The sequence below is a fragment of the Lepidochelys olivacea genome, assembly GCF_965140295.1.
Source record: "Lepidochelys olivacea isolate rLepOli2 genome assembly, chromosome: 6".
NCBI classification, from domain to species: domain Eukaryota; kingdom Metazoa; phylum Chordata; order Testudines; family Cheloniidae; genus Lepidochelys; species Lepidochelys olivacea.
The window spans coordinates 47,509,325-47,534,080 of NC_140416.1; the positions used below are offsets into that span (position 1 = coordinate 47,509,325).

General features: G+C 41.7%; 1 protein-coding gene across 2 annotated transcripts in view; it reads right to left on the reverse strand.

The window, feature by feature from the left end:
- Positions 1-643: 643 nt before the first annotated feature.
- ELF5 (E74 like ETS transcription factor 5) overlaps positions 644-24,756 on the reverse strand; it is a 49,528-nt gene continuing 25,415 nt past the window's right edge. The window contains exons 1-7 of one of the 2 annotated variants that reach the window (XM_084632801.1): positions 20,437-20,500; positions 16,336-16,463; positions 10,268-10,501; positions 6,585-6,635; positions 5,055-5,123; positions 3,711-3,906; positions 644-3,125 (exon numbers count right to left, since the gene is read on the reverse strand). In XM_084632801.1, the coding sequence (XP_084488927.1) occupies positions 3,029-3,125; positions 3,711-3,906; positions 5,055-5,123; positions 6,585-6,635; positions 10,268-10,501; positions 16,336-16,459 (771 nt within the window). In that variant the 5' untranslated portion in view covers positions 16,460-16,463; positions 20,437-20,500 and the 3' untranslated portion in view covers positions 644-3,028. Of the gene's footprint in view, positions 3,126-3,710; positions 3,907-5,054; positions 5,124-6,584; positions 6,636-10,267; positions 10,502-16,335; positions 16,464-20,436; positions 20,501-24,756 lie in introns of those variants that run through there. The other variant, XM_084632802.1, reaches the window with a different exon arrangement.

Consider the following 24,756-nt stretch of genomic DNA (forward strand, 5'->3'; position numbering starts at 1 on the left):
TGAATATGGAGCTTGAGTAAACATTATTAAGGTAAAACTTAGAACAGGGGTAGTCAATAGGTGGACTGCGGGCCAAATCTTGTCCATCAGACGCTTTTGAATGGACCCCAAAATCTTTTTATTTACTTATCATTATTGTTATTTTTTTAATTATTTTCTCTGGAGTCTGAACCTTGACCAAGAAAATTTGGACCTTGACAAAAGAAATAATAGACTACCTCTGTCTTAGAACATTTGTCGGTCTTTTACTAACATGTATGTACTATAGTTGAACGGCAAAGCGTAATGCCCTAATGGGCACCATAAATGAACTATTTCAAATGTCTGTCTCAGGCTCTTGCTACATGTGCTTGTAAGCGTAATCTAGGGTTGTAGTTCAGCCATAGTCTTCAAATCATAAATTGAATTGCAAAAGCAACTGAAGGGCACCTTGGTCTACAGCGGTATCTCTGGCATGGCTTGCCTAGGTTTGTTAAACATTTGTTTCAGCTAATAGAGGTTTATGGGCATGCTGTGCACCATTGACATGAGTTACCAAAAAAACCCAACCCCCCAACCAAAAAACTAACAAAGCCACATATCTTACATATTAAATATTTCATTCATTGTTTACAAACTACAAGAGTTGGAAAAGATACACCGTCCAAAAATAGATATTTTACAGTAATTCACATTTTAAAAACACATTTACAGTAAAATTTCACATCTGTGCTTCTTACTCCATACTGCACTTCAGTGCTTCTGATCTCACTGATTTTTCTTCGCTGGTGCTAGTCTAATGGAAATGAGGATTATACAGTACTTCTGAATAGATTCTGCCAGGGATGACTTAACAGTGCCCGACTAGAAAATGCCTGAGCTGTTTCTGCCACTTGTGAAGATGTAGAAAACTCTGCTTGTATTAGCATTGGCCAGGAAGCCTGATCATAATATTTTCATTGTGTGAAATACTTGTAAAATTTAGATTGCATTTAAAAATGTTCAACCTTCAGCTGCATATTGTTTTTTTGGTCCTAAAATGAGGGTTTTTTAGAATCTAGGTTTAATGCCCTTGTCATGGCCATGAATACACCATGATGATATTCTATTTCTGCAAAGGGCTCTCACTTGCTAAGTGATGGGCAGCAGCAGTAGTAACTGGCAGCACTCAAACTTTCTGATACCACTTTGATACATACCCTATCTGTCTCTCTGAAGGGCTTATCCCGCCTATTCAAAACGTACATAGCAATTAACCAAAATAAAAACAAACGCTACTTTGAATAACTGCAACAACAGGAATCCATTCACAAAGATACACAATTTCTGAAGGAAGCTGGGAAACAAAGTGAGAGGAATTTCTCTTGTGACCCTTAGGGCTTGAGCTTGCATCCTGTAGCAGAGGTCAAGCCCAAGAAGCGCATCTCCAATGGCTACTACAGTCAACTGAATCCATACTGCTCCACATTGACTTCCCAGGATCCTGAGCACAGCACCAACCTAAACAGCATTGCAGCATTTAGCTTGGTGCTTACTTAGTTGGCTAATCCTGACTAATGGGACCACCACCCAAGTCTTTATGAACAAAAGGAAAAATTGTTACCAGTAAAAAAGAAACAGACTCATGTGTGAAAGGGAAAGTAATGATAACACACAGCACTACATTCAGGTTCCACAGAGAAACACGCAGAAGAGCGACTCATTTGAAAACAAGACCAGAACCTCATTTATACTCTCAAAATGCCACCTGAGGTGGTACTAAAAGGGGATTCCTGAGCCCTTGAGGTGGAAAGGGCAATATTTTTGTTAAACTATAGTACATCTATGAAGCTTTCAAAAATATCATTGAATTGTTCAGATACTACCTTCTACTCTAACAAATGTACCCATTGGTTGAAATCTGAGCAGTCAAGGGCATTTAGCTACACATTAACTTTAATAAAAGATGTGTGGCTCTATGCTGTAGACTGCTTTGAAGTTCTCAGCCATTCTCTGTAGAGATTTGGGTGAATTTTTTATACAGTTTTCAACAAATATTCATTTGCAACTGTTCTAACGATGCTTGCTCCCTTTCAGGCTTACTTTCCCCAAGCACTGAAGTTTCACTTTCATGGAGGTTCATAGAAAGAAAAGTTCAAATTCCCATGTAAGTGTTTGTGGAAAGTCAATTTTTAGTTCATAGATAAATAGTTGCACCAAAAGTACTTGCAGTAAGAGTTATGCCAACCCAATCAAGGAACAGAATTAATACCATGTGATCAATCACAACTAATTAACAAAACTTGCAATGAACCATTCATAGTATGTACAGTAAAATCTGCAAAATACATTTGCAGAAGTCAAATTAGTAGCTAAGTGAGGAAATCAGATTAGTGCTTAAAACCCTGTTTTTCTTATGGATGACTGGCTTGATTGGACAGATTAATTCTGTGGATATATGGGGGGGACTCTCATCTGGCCAGATCTTCCACCACCAAGGAGTGTAGCAGACCTAAGAATCGGACCCTTGGAACACTGGCTGACCACAGTGGTATTGTCTCTAAATGAACCAAAATACTGACTTTCTAACCAAGGGAAGGAAAAAAAGACCGTATGTTCTGTAAAATATTTAACAACCTTTTTGCTCATGCACGCACACACACACACACACACACAAAATCCTCACCAACTTCTTTTAAATGTCAGCAGGAAGCAAGAATTTCATACTGAGAGCTGATAGGCAACAACAAAAGTTAGCCCTTGTTGGCATAGGAAGAGGTGCCACAGATAAAAACAATTCCTCTCAAGAAAACCTTGAGCTGCATCACAGGTGTTATTTTCATAAGAGCTATGCATGAGCTAATGCTGGTCACAAAGTATATAGTGGGGAAGAGCCACCCCATTCATGTGCTGTCATGTGTTGCTCTGGCCAGTCTCTCAGAAACAGTTGTCAGCTCCAGACTGGAGTAGAGGAGAGATGCAGGAGAAAAATTCCTTCTCTCAAATGTCTACTGCAGTCAGACACTATATTGCAGATTGCATAATCAGTCTGATGAATGGGACAGTTAGTTCAGAGCTTGTTCTCCTGCCACCCATGGGCGTTCTTTCCAAACTTGTACACTAGCCTTCTGTCTATGCGTTCCAAAATTCCAGTTTTATAATAATACCTGCAGTAACAAAACAGAAGTGGTATTTACTTTAAAGGAATTGTTCCCAAGTAATACACGATAGAAACATAACAGAGCAGTCAATCTGATGTTTTCCATCAAACAGCAATCCTTTCTTTCTGTTAAATGGATATTTTCACACCCCCAGATCAGCTTGCATTATAGAGTTTAAAGCTTTCCCAGACTTCATGAAGGGTGAAATTTGCTCCTTTTAAAACAAACATTGCATGTGTGTTTTTGCTTCTAAGATGACCACAGTTCAGAATGAACTGCTAGGATTATTGCCAAAGCAATAGAATTATTGCCAAAGCAAAGGAAAGGTAGATAGTGTCACATTACAAGCCATGGGCCAAATTCTCAGCCCGTGTAAGTCAGAATAGCTCCATTGCCTTCCATGGAGTTATGCTGATTTATACCAGGCGACAATCTGGCCCTGTAATCTTATCTGTAACCAAAAGAGCCATGATTCTGTCTCTTGACGTTTGGATAATACACTAAAAAGCTATGCAATCAATATAATTGTGTGAAATGGACTCATATAACACACTATGAGTAATGTGGTGGCATTTTCACCTATTAACGCACCGGAGAGCTCTGCTCAGTTTTTCATATGTCATTCTGTCGTTTCGCTTTCTTTGTCCCCACATCTTTGCCAGGGCTTCTGACTTAACAACCCGAAAGATGCCTTGTTCTCTGTCCTCCCAATCGAGAATGCCACAATTTTCTTCTGGAGACAGGAGAAGGTCTCTTACAAATTCCCACAAGTGAGAACTCTGCAGGCCTTCAGCAGGAAAAGGACAGAAGATTAACAGACTTTCAGAGATGCAGTACTATAACCATAGAAATAATCAGTACAGCAGGTTTGTCAGACTGTGCTCAAGATCTTTAACCACTTATATCTGGAATCCATTTTGCTTACAAAATCAAGTGCATTGCTTATCTGTAAGCAGAATCAAATTATCTGCTGCAGACTGACCTTGAAAAGGAACTAATTCTAGAATCTGTCTTTTACCCCAGTAAAATTTTGAATTTTTGTCCTTTAAAAAGTTGGGATGAAGTTGCATCCTTGACAGGTTTAGCCTCCAGGAATCAGTATGGATTTCCACAGAATAGTAATGGAACTCCCTAATAAAGGACAGCTGGATTTGGGGATTGTTTTTAAAGCCCATCTTTAGATTAATTTCAAAAGGTTTGACATGAATTTAGTGCTGGTAAAAGGTTCTGGATTAACAGCTGTGATCAAATTCCCCTTTATCCATGAACACTTACAGCACTGGCAGCAGGTGAGCAAACTTCCCCACACAGGTAGATTTCTCTGGGGTGCTACAATTTAAGCCTGAGGCTTGCCTGAGTTCCAAATGCTCTGGAAGGGACAAGAATCTCCTAAGAAAGTGGACACACCTGGTTACCGTGTGTGCATGAATGTGTCATGCTTAAGGAGATTCTGAGTAAGTAATGTTCCAGGAACCAGGCAAATGGTGAAGCTGCAAACCCAATATTACCAACCTCAAGCATTCAGAAATCTTCAGCCAGGCCTTCCAAAATCATGAGTGGCTTCAAAAAAATCCTGAGGTTTTTTTTTTTAAAATAAATTCATTTGGGTTTGTTTATTTGCCTCCTGGATTTTGAGCCTTTAGGTTACACTCAGTTTTCGTTTTCCAGCTTCTCTCCACAACTCTGAAGGCTAGAAGCTCACTTTTTTAATAAAATGAAAGCTGAGATTCTTTTGATTCCAGGCAAGCACCCATGTAACGAGACTCATGCTACAATTGTGAGAGATGGCAACACTGTACCAACCACCACTTTATATTTTGCTTATCTGGGGTATCGCTAAGTGATTCACCCCTCTGTGACAAGCATTTAAAACCAGGGCTTTATACATCTCGTAATCTTTCAAGCACAAGTTCTGCATTTCAAATATATACCTACTTGTTCTACCACGGCTGTGACATTCTTGACTCTTCGTGCCCCCTGTTCTCAGGCATGCCTTATCATTGTCTGGAACAGAATTACAAATAACATGACACGTGAAGGAGGAGGAATTAGAATCTGGTGATAATGTGGTCAAAAGGGCAATGTGTTCACCTACTCAAATGTCATGCAACATTGAGTCAAACTGGGGATGTGATCTGTTGTTAAAGTTATCTTTTAATAAAAAATAAACAGCTTTATCATAAAGATAAACCAAAATGAATAATTAACTTGCAGTGGAACAATTTGACAGAGACAAGCACCACAAAGGAAAAAAAAAGAATGAAACCATTTTACATATCATCTAAAGTATGTCTGGATAATTTGGTTTTAGGGAATTTAGGACTGTCTTCAACAACTGCATATACATCTGTGATGTGAAACCTGGGACTCTCCTGGCTTAGCACTCAGCCTACACTGTGGTTGAGGGTTCATATGGCCAAAGTGCTACAGTAATAGAGGAATGTGAGATTTGGCAACAACACTGCAGAGATGCAAGCCATATCACCCAATTAGAGAAAGGGGGCCTGTCATGATATTGCTGTGACATAAGCAGAGCTGGTCAGAAGAGGGGACTGAAGGAGGAATCTCAAAGGCTGATTAACACCACTAGTTCTGCAACTTCTACAAATCAGCAGATCTGTCCTGCCTTGCACACGGATAACAAGTTCTTCAAGATGAGTATTGGGGCTCTCTCTCTGTAGCAGTGGTACTAAAACAAAGAAAACCTGGAAAGCCACTTCCCTGAATGGAGTAGCAGAGAGCTACAAAATAATCAAGGTGGGAAACATTTTATGATGCCTGGGGTCAGAACTTTGCATTATTGTGCAACCCACTCTTCAGTGTGTGTGTGTGTGTTAGATGTTCCTTTTGAAGGGCTGATCCCCCGGGGTTTCTGAGTTTGCTGCAGCCTCTTGTGAGAGTTCTTAGTCTTGAGTTGAAAAAGAGACTCATTCTTTTCGTGCTGAAATTCTGGAATTGAGATCCTCCTGCCAGCCCAAATGGCATTAACTAGAATTACATACGAGACAATGCCACATCACCATCACCATGTGATGGCAGGACAATGCACCAGTGTGCTTCCCTACCCACTTCCTGGAGTGACATTTTGGCACCTCTGGTCATTTGTTCAGTGCACTCTGTACTGCCTTGAAACATGTGATCCTGTGTCAGAGGGTTTTCCACACTGCCTATAGCCAGGCAGAACACGAGTAAGCCCAGGCATACCCAGGGACTCTGCCTCAGTGATAGCGCTAGGTCCTTAGTGGAAAGGGGAAAAAGGAGCCAATGTTGGGAACCTCATCAGTCTTTCCCTACCCACCACAAGAGTCTTTCATTTAAAGCATTCAAGTGGAGACAATTTTTGGAGTATTTTCTCACTTGCAAAAATCCCTTGAACTGCTGCCTCTGGAAGTATTGCTAATCATAGAACACACCGCATCTTTCCTAGTGAATAGAGCTTTGCATGTACAAAACAAGGTTACTTACAATCTTTGATAGGTGGCTTGGTTTCTTCAATGTCATTAAAAAAGGAAATGCCTGTGGGGAGGAAAACATGCAATCCAGTGTTCAATTCTCTCGTCACACACTGTGCAGAACGACTTTACGTTGAACCTTAAGGCACAGCTAGAGCCCTTTCCCCACTATATTAGAATGTCTGGATATAAACTCACAATAGAGAATATAGAAACATATAAATTGCAACAAGGAAGATTAGTCTCCTGTCTATGCAAAGCCTGTTGCTAAAGATCAGCTTTCCAGCCCACTTCTCTGACCTTGTCACAACTATCTTCAGATCCCTTCACTGGCTTCCTCTTACTTCCCATATCAAGGTCAACCTCCTCATCCTTGTCTTCAAGGCCCTAAACAGGTATCACCTACTTCAGCATGCTTCTCTGCTCTCATTACCTCTTAATGGCCCTGCTGTGCTCTTTTTGGCTTGTGCCATGCTTCCTGTCTACCTGATCCTTTTGTATCTTTCTCCAGCTCTCACTTTTGCCATTTTCCTTATTGTCCTGTACACTTAGATTAGTCCCTCTTCCTTCATCAGATCTCTCCTTAAAAGCCCATTTCTTCACTTCTCCCTCCACTACTTCAAGCAGAGATCCTCTATTGTAGCAAACTCCATAGTGCAGCATCATCTCTGTACAGCAGCAAGAGTGCTCAGACTATTAAATAAACGTATTACATACCAAAGACCCCTTCAGTGAAAGAAAATTCAGGTTGCAAAATCCGGCACTCAGTTTAGGCAATGCCAAAGTTAAGGTTGCCTGTATAACCATAATTTGCCCTCTTTGTGCATATGCATTATGATAAGGCCTTTAATTGCATAATCACATATGGGTTTTTTTCTATAAGACCCCAACCTAATTCAGTGCACAGGATGGATGATGCACACTGAATAAGCAGCTATTTAGGTATTTCTCATCATTTTTCATCACAGGCCTTATTTACTGCACACCATTCAACACCAGTGTTCCCTCTAATTTTTCCCACCCATGTGTGGAATGAATTTTGTTATGTGCACCAATATGGAGGTGATGGGTGACACATGCCTCCATATAGGTGCACATAACAAAATTCATGTGGTGGGGTTGGGGCTGAGGGGTTCAGAGTGTGGGAGGGGGCTCAGGGCTGGGGCAGAGGCTTGGGGTGGGGGGTAAGGGCTCCGGCTCGGGGTAAGGGTTCTGGGGTGCTGCTGGGGATGAGGGGGCTCAGGGCTGGGGCAGAGGGTTGGGGTGTGGAGGGAGGGGGTGAGGGCTTTGGCTGGGGGTGTGGGCTCTGGGGTGGGGCCGGGGATGAGGGGTTTGGTGTGCAGGCTGCCTCGGCTGCGATGGGAAGAGAGGACTCCCCCCAACTCTCCCTGCAGCAGTACCTGGGCTGGGTGGGAGGGGTGCCTCTCCCATGGCCCCAACCCTGCCTGGGCCAGACCGGCTGTGGGAGAGGCACCCTTCCCCCGCCCCCAACGCGCTGCGGCCCAGAGTGCGCCCAGCGCTCGCTCCGCATTAGGAGACTCCCTGGCTGTTGTCTGGGTGAGCCGGGGGAGCATGCTTAGCTGCTGCGCAGGGCATAATGGCAAAGCGCCGCGCCTTCTGTTTCATGCACGGTGCGTTTGAGTCGCACTGCTGCCGCTGTGTCAGAGCCTCGGCAAGAGCGGGGCTTGGAAGAGTGCGTTTCGGCTGAACGAGGCCCTGCGCAGCAAGTCCGGCCCAGGCTGGGTTGGGGCTGTGGGAGAGATGCCTCTCCCCTGGCCACGGCAGGCCCATGGCTGGTCTGGTTCTGTGGGAGAGGAATCTCTCCCTGCCGCAGCCCTGAGCGCCTCTTGCGGCGCTTAATAGGTTGCTGTGCAGCCGCACAGTTTAGAGGGAACTTAGTTCAACACCTGCACTTTGTACAGAACTGTTAATTTCATCATGGGTTTTCCTGTGGTGCTCAATGGGATGTGTATTCCTAAATCCTTTAGGTGCTTTTGAAAGTCTCCTCTCAAGTGACTTGCCCAGCAGCACATAGGAATTCTATAGCAGAGGCAGGGATAAAAGCCAATATTCCAGAGCAGCAGTCGACTGCCTAAAAACACAAGACCATTTTTTCTCCTGCAGTCCCGTCTCATTCACCACCCACATTCTAACTTCTGCAACCAGTATGACAGGGTTCCTGTGGACAGCAGCCTCATTTACTGCACAACCCTGATTCATCCTCAGAGCATCAACTCCTAGCATGTCCCTTCACCAACTCATCCCCAATTCTTCTTCTCCCCCTCAGCCTGTCCGTGTCCCCCTCATGTGTATTGCCCCCAACCTGTCCCTGTCCTCTGCTCCTAGCCCATTCCTTGTGCGCCCTGTCCTCCGTCTGCTCACCACCTATCTGCATTGGAGTCAAGCTGTTTTCCCTTCTCCTCTGGGATGTGAATGTGGGGAACATGGAACGCACTACCTGCTCTCAGTTCCTGGGCCTGGAGCCACAGTGGCTCCCAGCAGTAAGGAGCAAGTGCAAGGAAAGGCCTGCACTGTCAGTCACTCATGGCCCTCCAGGGGCTGTTCTAGCAGCCAGGTATTGCTAGAGTGGAGGGATGCTTAGGCCCTGCCCCTTTTTGCCATGGACATACCTACTACATCAGTTGCCAGCAGCCCTATGACAACTCGACACCACTCAACAATTCTCCTAGACCAGGAGAATCCCGAAGTAGCCAGGTAAGCCAGCTTTAGGAAAGCCTTGAATCACTGAGAGGCACAAAGCAGCTGGAATGCATTGCAGGATTGGGTCTAGCTCTATAAATAATTACCCAACAATGTATAATCCATCTGGAGATGGGAAAAATAGTGTGGCACTGGAGTAGACTTGCTAAGTCTCCCTGTCCTGGTCAACGAAAAGTCAGCCGTCTAAATTATCATCAGAACTGAACCCTACAGAACCATCTTATTAATCTCCTGGAATCTAAAATAAAGGCTAGCTGTAGAAGAAATTTCACTTTCCTTCAGTTATGCCAGACAGGCAATAGTTTAGAAGTTTATGAGCCTAAATTCACTTAAGCAGCAATAAATCTTTTAATCTTTTAGGAAGCAAAAAATGAGGTGGAAAATCAGTAAAGAAAATTGATTGTATTTGAGAATAATGGCAAGTATATTAATGAGGGTCTCATATTTGTATTATACATTATACTGATAGCATGTGCCAAACAAAACATCATGCCCACCATCAGATAAACAGTGCAACCTCTGATGTTTTGAGAGGAACACAATAGCAGTATATTGTGTTGGTCTATGTTAAATGGCCTTAGACCAGTTTGGTGGGCTCAGTCCAGTTCTACCTGAGCTAAAACACCACATTTTTCATCCAGGACAGTCTCCGTGGAGAAGCCAAGAACTGAAGGGGCCATGGAGTATGAACTATGGTCTTACTCCTACAGCTGAACCTGTCAAGTCAGGCTTGAGTGACATTGAGGGGGCACAGTTGGGAAGCCAGTAACCTTGTTGCCTATGCTATCTTCTATCTGTTGCATTTCTAATCTGCTGATCATTGTAGTATCTAGACACCAGATGTGCTTTGCCTCTTCTGTGAATAAATAAGGGACTTTAGTCCCAGGGCTGTCAGGCAAGCACCTTCCACTAGCATAAAGTTCACACAAAATTTGAAGCATTTTTTGTTTTGCATTCAATCTCTGAAACACTAACCATGTATCCTGATGTTCTGTAAGATGAAATAAAGGTATTCGCCACAAACGCCGGCAGCATCTGTGAACTCCTCCTGGGTCATGTTACACAGCTGTAAGCCATTAATATTAAAGTGAGAAAAGGAGATGCAGTTGGCGTCTAACTTGTATTGGTCACAGCAAAACTGCAGCCACTCACAGACATTGTGTTTACTCCAGTATTCCGGGTGAATAGATGTCCAGCAAGAATCGCCGACTGCAAGAGATTCAGCAGGAGAGAGAAATGAAGCTGAAATACTTACATTCTGAAATTCTTTCCAATAAGCATGTTCCAAACAAGAATCGTTCCTGTACCTTATTCTAGTAAAACCACAAGCTTCCTCAATTATTCCTTTTAATATTGTCTACTTATGTTTTGATGCCTAGTATTACAGCCTCTTGCACCTAAGGTATTATTATTAATTATTATGTAGAACATTATTATAGGAGGATCTCAAAAGCACATTCCTCTCAATCTATCACACCCCAAGTGTGATACACAAGATGAAACACTGACCCAAAGTGAGAGGCACAAAAAATATCAATGCAGGATAATTAAAATACTGTGGGATCAAATCCTTTAGCATGAATAACTCTCTTTCTTGCCTAAATTTCATGGTTATTTCCTTCTGATGTAAATAAATTGTCAACAAAAAAAGTGAAGGGACACCAAATTTCTCTGGCGCATAGTACATTTTGCAATAAAAATGAGCAATGTTTCTCATAATGAGAGGCTGAGTCACTTGAGAGATGTCTCAAAGCACACTACAAGCCTTAAAGAAACCTAACAATACCCCTGGCAGGTAGGTAAATATTGTAAGTTTATTACTAAGGGAAATGCTTGTTTTCACAGCTATACCCAGCAAGTTATCATCACGCAATTCATCCTGAAGTACATAGTAAGTGTTAGGGTTTTGTGAACCTTTTTTTAACTTGTTATATTAGAGACTGCCACTAGATGGTGCAATGTGTAGTTCCCGGCAAAGTTCTTTTTAGGGAAGCATCTCTGACAGATAAAGGAAAGAGAAAGATGCTAGTTGAACGGGTAGGCAAATTTTGGTCTAAAAATATTTCAGTCAAAAGTGTCAACATTTTTTCAACAAATGTGAAAAAGTTTCTCAATCAGCAAAAGAGTTAGTGAGAAAATCTTGTTGCTATTATTTTATCATAAAACCTGAACATTATTTTTTCTGTGATTTGTTTGTAGAGTAGTTTTTTTTTAAAAAACTAGTTCTGATGCTGAAAGTAGGAGCAGTGTAACAAAGGCACACGCTGTAGTCAACAGACATTATTACTATATAGATCACATATACAGGGGAGCTGGGATTTGAATACTGTATCTTTAGATGTAAACACAGATCTCTACCACTTGAGCTAACAGAGAACATCTGTAGCTAACTGTAATAGGAGGCTTTGTACCTGCAAACCAGATACTAGAGGGAAACGTACATGGAAAAGGCCTTCATCTTGCAAGCAGCTCCCACTGGATATCTGTGCAGGTGCAGCCTGTATGGAGCAACTGCTAGAATGTCCTTTAGCTTTGGATGCATTTACTAAAGCCTGTGAAAAATCGAAACAAAATTCTGCCTCCTAGACTCATTATTTCTATTAACTCGCTGGACAAACTATTTTAGTTATACTCAGACAGATTCTGTTTGTTATACTGGAGTCCTTGAGGAAAAGTAATGATTTGCCTCAGGAGAGATTCTGGGCCAGTGACAGAAATATCAGCCTTTGAGACTATTGCTCTATTCATTTTAAAAGAGCTATGCCAATTTAAACCATCTGAGGCTCTGGCTCTCTACTAATCATGACTGAGCAAACACATGACAGTAAATAGCCAGGGAAAGGCACGTAACTACCATAGGGATGAAAATATTATACTTATCTAGGAAAGTAGTTAGATTAGATTGATACTGTTTCCTTTCTGTTCCCATCTCATCTGAAAGCATCTTTTGTCTCATTTTAGATTTCCTAATTCTTCTTTCCAATCAATCAGCCAGGATTTATTATTTCATGTTCAGATTACATTTTTAACCCCATACATTTAGTTTTGGGACACCGTTTGTATGAAAAATATATGCAATATACAATCAGATGGCAGTGCATGCAAACAATATGAACTGTAATTTTTTTTGTCATCAGCCTCGCCAGGCAGTTTACTTCAGGGTGTAAATGCTGCTGTTGTTTTAGACTTAATTGCCCCAATGAAATTAATGGAATGGTTCAAAATTGTGACAATGTCTGAAACACGGATCTTGCATGCTAAATGGATTTCTATAATATAACTAAGATCTTTTTCATTAAGTTTTAAAACTTACAGGACAAGTGTGTTCTTTCATGTACTGTAAATATCTCCATTTATTTGTGCATATAGAATTAAAATAATGCTGAACGTATTCTTCAGTGTCATAGACTCCATGAGGATCTATCATCCCATCCAAGGGAGGCAGTCTAGAAAGGAGGAGATGTGGGCAAAAGACGCAAACTTTGGATCTGAGTTTCGGACTCTCAAACCTTTGAGGATATTTGAATCTGAGATTTTGTTTGGTCCTTTATAAAGAAAGAAGTCAGCTGTGGCCTACAGGTGGACACTGGATCAGATTCTATAGGCCCTGGAACTGTGTGTATAGCTGTGCCAGAGGATGATTGAGTCGTGGTGGGAGAGAAGTAGTTGTACAGCCACCATCCCCCCTCAGGCCTTTTGCTGGAGAAGGGCAGCTTGAAAGTCAGCTGTGCTTCACCGGAACCCTGTCTCTGGAGGCTAGCCAGAAGAGGCATAGGAACAGTGTTGGGGACTGTGAGGGCTGGCTCCAGGCCTCCTGGCAGAATGGAAAAAGGGTAGCCTACCTTATTCCCAAATCAGGTGGAGGCACCAAGGCATGAATCCAGCCCTATATTTTTGGTGTTGTCTTGTTTGAACCTTTGGGATCCTTGAGCTGTTTGGATTTTTTTCTGCTTATGTAGGAGATGGGGTGAGGGTCAAGGCCACAACTTCCTTCCGATGTGTTGAAGAGTTAAATGAAGTTTGCTCCTTTGGTATATCTATTTTTAATTCCCTTAGGGCAGGGATCAGCAACCTTTGGCCTGCGGCTCGCCAGGATAAGCCCCCTGGCGGGGCGGGCTGGTTTGTTTACCTGCCGTGTCAGCAGGTCGGCCGATCGCAGCTCCCACTTGCCGCGGTTTGCCGCTCCAGGCCAATGGGGGCTGCGGGAAGCGGTGCGGGCTGAGGGATGTGCTGGCCGCTGCTTCCCACGGCCCCCATTGGCCTGGAGAGGCGAACCGTGGCAAGTGGGAGCTGCAATCGGCCAAACCTGCGGACACGGCAGGTAAACAAACCAGCCTGCCCCGCCAGGGGGCTTACCCTGGTGGGCTGTGTGCCGATCCCTGCCTTAGGGTAACATGAAATAAAAGCAACTGTTCCTCTTAACTGTTCCAGTTAAAAAATACAGTAAGTAACTTTGAAATACTTAAGCAACTGGTTCTGAAATTTTGATTTGACTTGACCGTGATAAATATCAGCTTTGCTGGCAATATAAAGGCCATAGCATGTTCCTTTCATGGAACAGTTCTTGTCAGGATTAGCTTCTCTATTGGCTTCTAAAAAGATAGGATTCTTTTTGGAAGTCAGAAAATATTCTAAGGCCCCAAAAAGTGCTGACATATGTCACGGGCACTCAGAAGGTGTTGACATGAAGGTCTGGCATTTTCCAAAGCGCTCTTCCTTTACTCCTTACACTGAAGTTTAGCTCCTGAGTAGCTCTCTCTTCTCTTGGGGTATGCACTGTAACAAAAGATTATGCAATTTGGAATACTCTTCTGGAAGAAAGATCAGCAACAGGACAGAGCCTCCACAGGAGATGTACACATTTCCTTTGAGTGGGAGAGAAAGGACCAGATACGTTCTCCTTGCTGTGTAGTGAAATTCTAAGTGAAAAGTATCCGGGTGAGATAAGGTGGGGGGAGCAAATAAATCACTCAGCAGCCAGCACAGAAACATTTTAGAAGTGTGCCTAGAACTAGAGGGGTGATGTAACAATTTTTATAGTAGAGGTGTTGAGAACCTTTGAACCAAACAGTAAACCCCATATATAATGGAAACCACTTCAAGCCAGGGGGTGCTGCAGCCCCCTGATGCAGCCCTAGTTTCAGCACCTATGACTACAGGTCTCTAGGGGAGAGGGGAAGTTGAAAGCAGAGGTAAGTGGGAGCCACAGAGTTCCAACCATGACTTGGACCTTTCCGGAGTTGTGGTAACAAGGATCAAAGACTTAGTGTAGATAGGACTCAAGCAGGCACAGGGATTTTTACCACTGACTTCTATAACCGTGCTCTGTACTCAAGGCAGTATGGGATACCTGTTCAGATTTTCCCAGAATGCACTGGTTCAGGCACAGCTGTACTGACAAACCAACAAGATATACATGTTAGTGCAGGGAAAAACGCTGCTGTATCGACATCAGATGAATGTAGCAGAGCCTGGTTACATATAACATGTTTGTCCGTACAGTAGATCAATTCTATAGCCCTTTTCCATAGACCAGCTCCACGCTGTCAGAGAAAGTGAGCTAGAATCTTACAAGCCATAATTCTGTGTACATACAGGTGGTTTATCCCTAGCATGGTTCTAACTGTGATGAGACCAGAGCTACACTTTGCACTCAGTCATCTCAGAAATTCTGCCTGTCTCATTACAGGCTCCTGCAGTTCTGTCAAGTCTTCTCCACTATTTTATGTGAGGAGGAACTCAGCTCACACTTGCGTATTCAAAGTCCTATGGTACGTTTTTCCAAGAAGTGTAGGTATCTTGACTCTTATCTTGGCCAGATTACAGTCTGGGGAAAACCTTACTGTGTTGGCCTAAATGCCTCTCATGCTTCAGATCAATGAAGTATTTGTCTTCCTTTTCGATCCTAAGTCTACTTGTCTAGCATTGCTGATAACTCCTGAATGTTTAGTTAACATCTGGTCTGGAAGCATGCCATTTGGAGTGAATTCCTTAAAACTAACTATACTCCCCAGATGAGTCTTGTGGCCTGGTGAAGTGTAGGATCTCCATAAGGACACTGGGGGAAAATTGTACACTAAACATTCAGGAGTTATCAGCAACTAGTCCAATGGGGGCATTATTGAGTTAATATTGATGTATTACTACAATCCACAGATGTGTGTTGGTTTTTAAAATCCCAAACCTCACATGTTAACTATGTATTTAACTGGTCATTGCTACTATGGATAATAAATGTATACAAAGTTGCAGAAAATTCAAAGAGATGTCACTCCATCAAACTAAATTACTATTCCATAGTACGGATAACATTCATTGTTAGGCAAAGGGACTTCAAAACAAGTGCTGTGTTTCAAGTGGACAGAGCAAAAGATTGGGAGCCAGGCATACTGGGATCTATTCCTGACTCTGCTTTTGATTCCCTCTGTAACCTAGGGGGACTATCACTGAAATGTTGTGGGTCTCAGTTTGCCTTCTTGCAAAATGAAGATGATAATGCTCAATTGAGAAACTTAATTAATTAATAGCTGAAAAGCACTGGAATTCTTTTGGGGGTCACTGGGTGAGATTCAAGAGATCTAGGTTCAATTTCTGGGTCTGCCACAGACTTGCTGAGTGATCTTGAGTAAATCACTTGATTTCTCTGACTCACTTTTCCATCTACAAAATAGGGAGAATGCTTCCCTATTCCACAGGGATGTTGTGATGAGGAATCCATTAAATGTTTATGAGGGCTCCATGCACTACAGTGACATAAGCAACACAAGTCTCTTGTAGATATATGATTCTTCGCTGAAAGGTACTATAGAAGTGCAAACTATTATTGTTGCTATCCATATGCCTGTCTTCCACACCATCAGCTTATGTGCCTGAACAGAGCAGTAATGCTTGAATTAGAGATAAACGTGGCAATAGGCTCAGCAGTGAGCAACACATGCCCAGGCCATTTCCCATCAGAGCCGATTGGAATACCGGTAAATTCAGTCCCCTGTCGGGCACATATTAATTGAACACATCTTTTCAAACTGAGCCTATGTACACACCTGTCTGATGATCAAAGATGGGATAATAGTCCTCAGTTGTCCCAAACAATTCTGTCCAAGACATCAGGGGCTCGCAGATCATTGTGTTTGGCAGAAAGGTGCTGTGAGTGACCGAGTCCAACATCCCCCTAAAATATTAAGATAATAGTCAAAGCATGGCAAGAAAATGTCAATGACCTGAGTCATAAGGGCACATCCATAACTGCTTTAATGTGGAATGGCATGTACCTGTGAAAAGTACCCTTGGATCTATGCTACATCCACTTAAAGCAGCAGTGAAGGGGTTAGTGAGCTCAACAAGAACATTATCAGTTTAAAAGGATCTGCAAGCAGATTTATGACTCAACATGGATGCGGGTGGTATGAAGTTTTCCCATAGATTCTTGTGTGGTATACAGGTGGCAAATGTGTAAAAGCCAAGGGAAGAACAGACCTATAGTACAGTACACAGACATATGGTCAGGGTTAGTATCATTAGTTATTGAGATAATTTTTTCATTTATCGAACAAGTCCCTTGACAAACAAATTGTCAAAACATAGTCCTGGACTTAAGGCACTTACAGTGTTAATCAGATACAAGTGCAGACATCAGACAGTCCATGGTTTATGGACAATGTGCAGTATCTGAAAATCAATCACAAACTGGAGTTCAGTTTGTTTCTCGAGCATAGTCACAGCTGGAATTCAAGCAGAAACTTGTTTAATAATAATAGAAAACTTCACTGTGTGACACTTTCATCTCAAACTGGTCTACGGAATAATTGAAAATAATACAATTCTATTGTGAAACAATAAATGGAGAGAGAAATTAAGAGATCAAGGCAAGGGAGAAAAGCTACATTTTCAGATGAGATTTGAAATGAGACATAGTCCATGAAGTAGAGGGATTCAGGAGGACCATTCCAGAGGACAGATGGGCAAATGCACACACACACAGTTTTCCTTAGGTAAGGCTTGTGAGACCACAACCTTGAGCTCCCGTGTGAACTTTGACTGTTATTGATTCAGTTTTAGTGGTCTGGAAAAAAGCAATGAAATGGAATGAAAATCATTGTGGCTCAGTTCTGTTTTTCCATTTGCAAGAGAATGAGACTGTCACTGTTCCAATGTCTAGTAATAGCTCCATGGATGTGCTTCAGTGAATATACAAGTGCAAAATAAATTGACACAGATTTGACACAATTGTCTCTTGGCTCTTATCTCTTCAAACTTTAGTTTCTTCTGCCTTCCATAACTAACTCCAGATCTGGTCATTCCTAGCAGACAGAAATCTGAGTAAGCTAACATGATCATATATAGTCTTAAAGGATAACATTTAGTATAATGCAAAAAATAAAAAATAGGCATAGGGACCCAGATCCACGCTGTGACAGTTGTATTGCAGTATTGGCCATCTGCTCCATTTGACATAGTTCATTAGTGAACCACTGTAATCTTTGTGCAGAATGGAGGTGGGGGTCAAGGCATTGATGACTGTGGTTAGATGGTTGTAATGCTCTAGCATCTCATCAGCATCTTGGCCTGGAAGGTAGGAGGTTTGATTACTTAGCATGCTCTGAAAACTCTCCCTTCTTTCTCTAGTGGAATTGAGGGAGAGCCATAATCTTGACCTGGATGAAATGGGAGCAGACCAAGAGAGTGGGAACATTTAGGATGCCCCTCATATTCTCTTTCATACTGAAGATCGGGACATATTCCAGAAACAACACGGCCCCAATGTACTGTTCTGATGTGAATGGAACACATGAACATTCGAACACTGTGGATCACTTGAGCTGTTATATTGCCACATTGTTTCTAGTGGACCTAGTGTGATGCTGCTGTTACACGTACAAATGTATTTTGCTAATGAACACCACAATTAAAAATAAAATATCGTACTACAGTACTAATGCAATTCAGACATTTCAGAATTTTATAGGAGCAGAGCTGGTAATGCCATGGCTCAATAATAAATAAATAAAAATAAGGAGACCCATAGTATTTAAGATTAGATTGTACTATGAGTAAGTTAAGTTCTTTCTCCACCAGTACTAGGCTGCCATACACAGAAATAGGTGCCCTATACTACACTTGTTCAGACACAGGTTAGAAGGGCAGAACAATGACATGTTTATTACTTCCTGGATGATGCAGGATCGAACATCACACAAAATCCTTCCCTAGTTCTTCTGCAATCAAAGCAATTAAACTACTGTATTTACATCAGATCATGGAAGATTAATATTGCAGGGGTTATGGCAGGTTAGACATAGTGTGCCAACCACACAGAAACAGAGTTTAGTACTGAGATAGAGACTTCATAGAGAAATGGAGAAGAAAACAGGAAGAACTAAGACACCAATGCCCCCAATTTTTCTTCCATCATAGAACACTGATAGGACCATGTAAGCATATCCCACATTAACAGATAATCCCTGTTCAGTGCCCCATAGAAGGGGAATCCTCCCCCCTGACTGACCCTGCTACGATGCACAAGTCCTTCCTAGCACTGTATTTTGCAGTCAGTTTAACCATGTGTATTACAGCAATAATCATGATACTTAAGCTTCTAAATGGAGCAGCCATTGGCAAACATACACCGGCATGAGCAAAATAAGCAAAAAATACACTAATAAGTGTATCCCATTTCAGGTAGAAGCAAGTCTGATGTCTCCTATGGTAATGGAAGCATATCGATCCAACATACTGTATAAGCTGTTGGAAAATGCAGATGTCTGGGACCACCTCATGCCTGATTCCTGTACAAGAGTGAATTATTGCTTCCCACACGGGAAAATGTTTTGGGTGAAATCTGGGCACTATTGAAGTCAAAAGGAATTTTTCCATTGACTTCAACAGAGACAGTATTACACCCTTTGTCCCTGTCAACAGCCAAGAGGTGGCAGGAAAACAAAAAACAAAACAAACAAAAACCACTTGCAAGTTTCAATGCTGTTTCTAAAAGTACTTTTTACTAGAAATAGATATAATCAGTGGGGGCAGAGGAAATACATCCTCTTTGTAGTGCACATAATTTTGCAGTTTGATTTTTTAAAAACTATATATGTTTAGTGCTAACATTTGGAAATGTGTCACTATTTACATAAGGGAATGTGTTAGCCTTGAAGGGATCTAATCATCCCTTTACCTGGAGTAAGTTTTTGCTAGGCAAGTAAAATATTTTTATAGTTTTTACAGCCTCATTATCATTATGGTGGGTGAATAGATTTCATGACGTGACTAAGAAGTTTTCATGAGGATTTTCCCAGGCTGAAAAGATACATTTTAGGGTAACACCACCACGTCAGAAGTGAAGATGGGCCTGATCCAGAACCAAACCCATCAGATTATGGAGAAGTTCAGATCTGAACATACATCTGATCTGTAAGGCTTGGTTTGAACAGATCTTATTTCTCCAAACTGCAAAATTCTAGAAGTTTGATACTTGGCTTGCAGCTATAGTGACAAGGTTGCTACCACAAAAGGGCTTAGCAATATACCATAATAGATGACAAACCTAATTTACAAATGAGAAATTCCCATTTTAGAGAGGTACCTCTACATTTTTATACCATCAGTCCCATATACAACTATGTATTTTACAGCTAAATATATTAATTCTCAAAGTCACTAGGAGGATTAATTTATTTTCAAGTATTCTAGGCAAACAAACAGAATATTATTGATTTAAGTCATGTCAAATAATTTTGCAGCATTATCCCTGGTATTGTTTATAAACACATGTTATATCTGCTTCCGTGTACTCTTAAGGAAAAAAGGGAAGGGGCAGTCACTTGTTTAAACAGGAGATCTTTTCAATATTAGTTTTGCTCCAGCTGATGCAGGGCTGCAAGAAGCAATTAATTTCCAGACAGGTCTGGATTAGTCATTTGTTAAAACATATTTGTTGAGGTTCAATTGCTGGGTAGGAGACAAGCATGTCTCAATCAATAATCTATTAAATTGAAATTAAATGGATTGGTCAGAACAAGTGGTTTGAAGCCCAAACACGAATGGCATCAGGGAGGTGACTGATAAATCAGCACAGCACACACGCTGCTTTGGCAGCTGGAAATCTGTTTTACAAATATTGACATCAATAAACAAACTGAGCTTACGTGCAGATGGGTGCTTATTCCCGTCGCAATGTTTAGGTCCAAAAGGAGGTCTCAGAAGCAAGGGGAAAGAGGTGGCTTTCCTGCAGCAACACACAGCACTATGGAAATAAAGCCACCTGCAGTGCTGTGATATATGGAACTCCTCACAGACAGGTTCGTTTGGTTTTTCAGGTTCTTATACACACCCCCTTTGACGACAGTGATAATACAGAGTGTGACACAGCTGAGGGAAGGGAGGAGAAACGTTCTTAAGTGCAGAACGTTTACCTTTATCCTGTATTGTTTAGTCTCCTCTTAAAGTTGTTGACTTTAGTAACTGTAAGTCTTGGGCGACATTAAAAGTCAGGTCTGCATACTTGCCTCAGTGTGGGCGACTTTCCTGCTGGGCCGCCTTTTGGAATCTTGGCACTTAAAAGGGCTATCACATTTTATTTATAAGCCACAAAAAGTACAGAAGTTAAGTAGCATTATCCCCATTTTACAAATGAAGAAGTCGAGGAGCAGAGAGATGAAGTGACTTGCCTGAAGTCATCTATCAATTCATCGACAGTGTTGTAAATAGAGCCCTGATCTCCTGGCTCCAAGCCATTCCCTATCCACGAAGCTACCCTGCCTCCCAACAAAAATAGCTGCTGAGGTCCACCGCAAAAGTGGCTGCATTTTAGTAGTGGAGAATTGATTGTAAAGTGTTTTGGGATCCTTTAAAATGAAAGGCTTTGTTGTTAGGAGTGAGAACAGAGACGTTGACAGTGGAGGATGAACTGGACAAAGATGAGCAAAGTCAGCATAAAAGGATAGTTGTTGTGTAACTTAAATTAGTTAAAACTTAGACCAAGCTGGATCTACATATTTTAATTCCTCAGAATTCCAATTCCAATTCCAATTCTTGCTCTCTTAGCAGTGTGTGCGCAGAGGGTAGAGATAAAGATTTAAGCACATATCATGTCAAATCTCCTGTTTCCCCTAGGAGACTCATCTTCCTACTAGTGAAAATGCCAATCTTGTTCTTTACTTTCCTTGGATGTGGTTTGAATTAACCTTTTCTGACTCCAAAAGGTTGGATTCTTGGTGTTGTCATTCAGTGAGAAATGAAAGTAGTGCTATATGTAATGAACGTATCAGTCAGATTTTATGAACAGAAAGAGTCAATTTGCAGGGCACATTTTAAGAGGTTCAGATGTTTATGGCCACTGGAAGGGAAAGTTGGCAAAAAAAGAAGAGCTGGATGGATGACATTGTATCTCGAGTGGATCAAAATTCATCCACCGAGATTAGCAAAGGAGTGTACAGAATGGACTGAGTAAGAAGCTGAAAGCCAGAAATTAGTATAGTTCAGATGGCTTTGAATTGGGACCTTAAGGTTTAGCCCATGTTGATTGTGACACAAGACGGATTGGAATCTCAAAACTAGAGGAAAGAAGCTTTTAATGTATTAACCCATAGCACTATCTTCCTTTTTTAAAGACCCCACCACCCATAAAGCTAGGAAGACATGTCATGTGATACAGGTGAGTACGAATGGATACCAACGATTCCCACACTGGGTTATTTCTGATTCAAATTCAGCTCAGATTTCAACTGACCAAAACTAATTTAGTTCACAATCTGTTAAACCAGGTTTATTTTATATTCCCTCGGTTTATGACTCATTATTATTTTTTATCTCTTGTGATCATCTGAGCGGCTCCAAGGAAGCAGTGAGGTACTTTATATAGGCTGGAAAATGTGGTGGTGAAGCAATCATGATAATGGGTACTGTAAATACGAGACCAGGTTTGTCTCTCAGCTAGAGCAGTACAAAACCAAGAGTAACTATTTCTCTCACGCTGTACTGGTCAGCAGATGTGGATAGGCAAAAAGTACAAGAGGACTGCACCATCAGAATGAAAGGTGCAACTGGGCACACTTCCTGTACACCAGAGAGATCTGAAAGCTCTTGTTTCTCTCTTGGGCCACGTCTCACAAAGCAACTGATCCCAATGAGCCCTACATTATTTGCAGTAGAAACAACCGGTGTTTTGCAATCAGAACACTAAACAATCACCAAGCGTCAGTGAATGGGCCTTAAGCAGTATTTGACTGAGGACTTCCTGACCTACCTCATGTTTTTCTTCTTCCTTAGATTAGTTATGCAAGACTAATTTTAGTATCTTTTTCATAGGCAAGTATCTGCATGGAACTAGTTACAGTAAAAGGAAGGATCAGCATCCCTATGCCCATTTCAAATGGTGGTACAGCAGTTGGATTATGTAACAACATGACTGTCAGTTAATCAAGGCAAGCCCTGTATAAGAAATATCAGTTCACTATGGATTTGTAATTAACCTACACATTGGGTGAGCTTTTTCAGAGCTGGCCATATCACTTTGTAGGTGCGAACCATTTCCCCCTATATTCTCTTCTCTCCTGTGCACCAGGATCTCACCATTTTGCAGAGAGCTGGTCTGAGGACTTTGGGGACATCTAGCAGGGAGCTTTTTTGATATAAACACTAAATGTAAACAAACCTGGCTTTGAGCTAGTTTGTTTACAGGGAAACCCTCCTACCATGCTGAACTATGAAATACTGGATTAAAAAACCAATAGATTTAAGAAGATGCATAAGACACACGCTCCACCACACTCACACCAAGCGTGTACATGTGCGCACTCCCCTGCCCCCATCACAAGAACACAACCACCATCCATTTCATAGGAACTATTTTTCAATAGTCAGAATAAATAGCAATGGCCAAAAAATCTACATGGTTAAATACTCTCAACTATTACCGTTGAGTGATTAAGTCTTGGATCTCTAGTACACGTGGGGTAGCACAGATGTAGTGCTCAGACATTTTAGATCACTGTGGATGAATTTGTTCTAGGGACAGGAGTGGAAATACAATGCAGATTCAAGGACGGATCCTGGGCCCTTCCCAAAGTTTCTTTGCACCAATCCTTAGCTGGGGTAGGAATGGTACAGCCCTGGAGGACATTGATGGAGTGGCTCTTTAGGAGCTGTTATCTGCAGGAGCTAATGAGAGCAACCCCATGGCTTCACACTGTGCATGGCTGTGGAGAAGCAGACCCAGTGGAGTGGCAGACCAGTGTAAGATCAAAATCTGAGATCCATTCCTCATTTGCATGAATTTTTAAAACAGCTCCAGACCTCAGCATCCTCCCCTTAACAATCAACTGATTAATAATCCTGCCAGTGATTCAATTCATCTACCTTCAGCAATTGGCAAGTCAGTTGTACAGATTAAAAACAAATCCAAGCAACAAACTTCTATTAACTCCCAGGAGTTTTTAATACTGTCCTGAAAACATACAAGTCCTGCATATTCTTTTCTTAGTCATCAAATCCCAAATAGGGACAATACTGCTGAATAGAGACAGCGCAGGAGCAATAATGAGATTAATAATGTGTTTAAACAAGGCTGACAACATATATGGAATTCTTACGAGGTCTCCTTTGGAAGCTGACATATCACTTCATTAGCATTCTATGGATCAAGGATGACCCTCTTTTTAAATGGGATGATGCCAGAGAACTAATGACACAACGACATCACTTGCTGTCATTCTTGATTATCATTGTGATGATCATTCTGTATTTGCATATTTCTGTGCAATGCATTTCCTGTGCTGAGGGACTCTCCCAAGAGGCAAATGGCAGGCACTTTCAACACTTTAGAAAAGCCTCTCTAGGGATCTACAGGTCTGTATGCTACGCATCAGGTTTGCAAAGGGGCCTCAAAGGGGTCTCAAATATTTGGGCTGTAGTTTTGTATCCCAACTTTTTTTGAACATGCAAAAGATCAAATCTCTATGCACACATGGCATTTGGATGTGAAATCAAGTACACACCTAGGACTTGATTCTAATTGCATTGACAACTCTGTAAACTGGAGTCAACGGGATTGGATTCTCCCAAGTTTACTTTGTGCTGCTCATGCTTACCTGGTAAAACATGATCTTAAACCAGCAGATTCCCACCAGCGAGTTCCCTTACATTGGAACCACCCTGCCCCTGGCATAAGGGGAGGGACAGACATGGGCAGGGCATGGGTGAGAAAGGTTCTGTTATGCTTGAATTTCCAGTGGTGTGAAGTCCCTACAGAGCCCTTATATAAGTGAAAAGAAAAGGAGTACTTGTGGCACTTTAGGGACTAATAAATTTATTTGAGCATAAGCTTTCGTGAGCTACAGATCACTTCACCAGAGTGAGCTGTAGCTCACGAAAGCTTATGCTCAAATAAATTTGTTAGTCTCTAAGGTGCCACAAGTACTCCTTTTCTTTTTGCGAATACAGACTAACACGTCTGCTACTCTGAAACC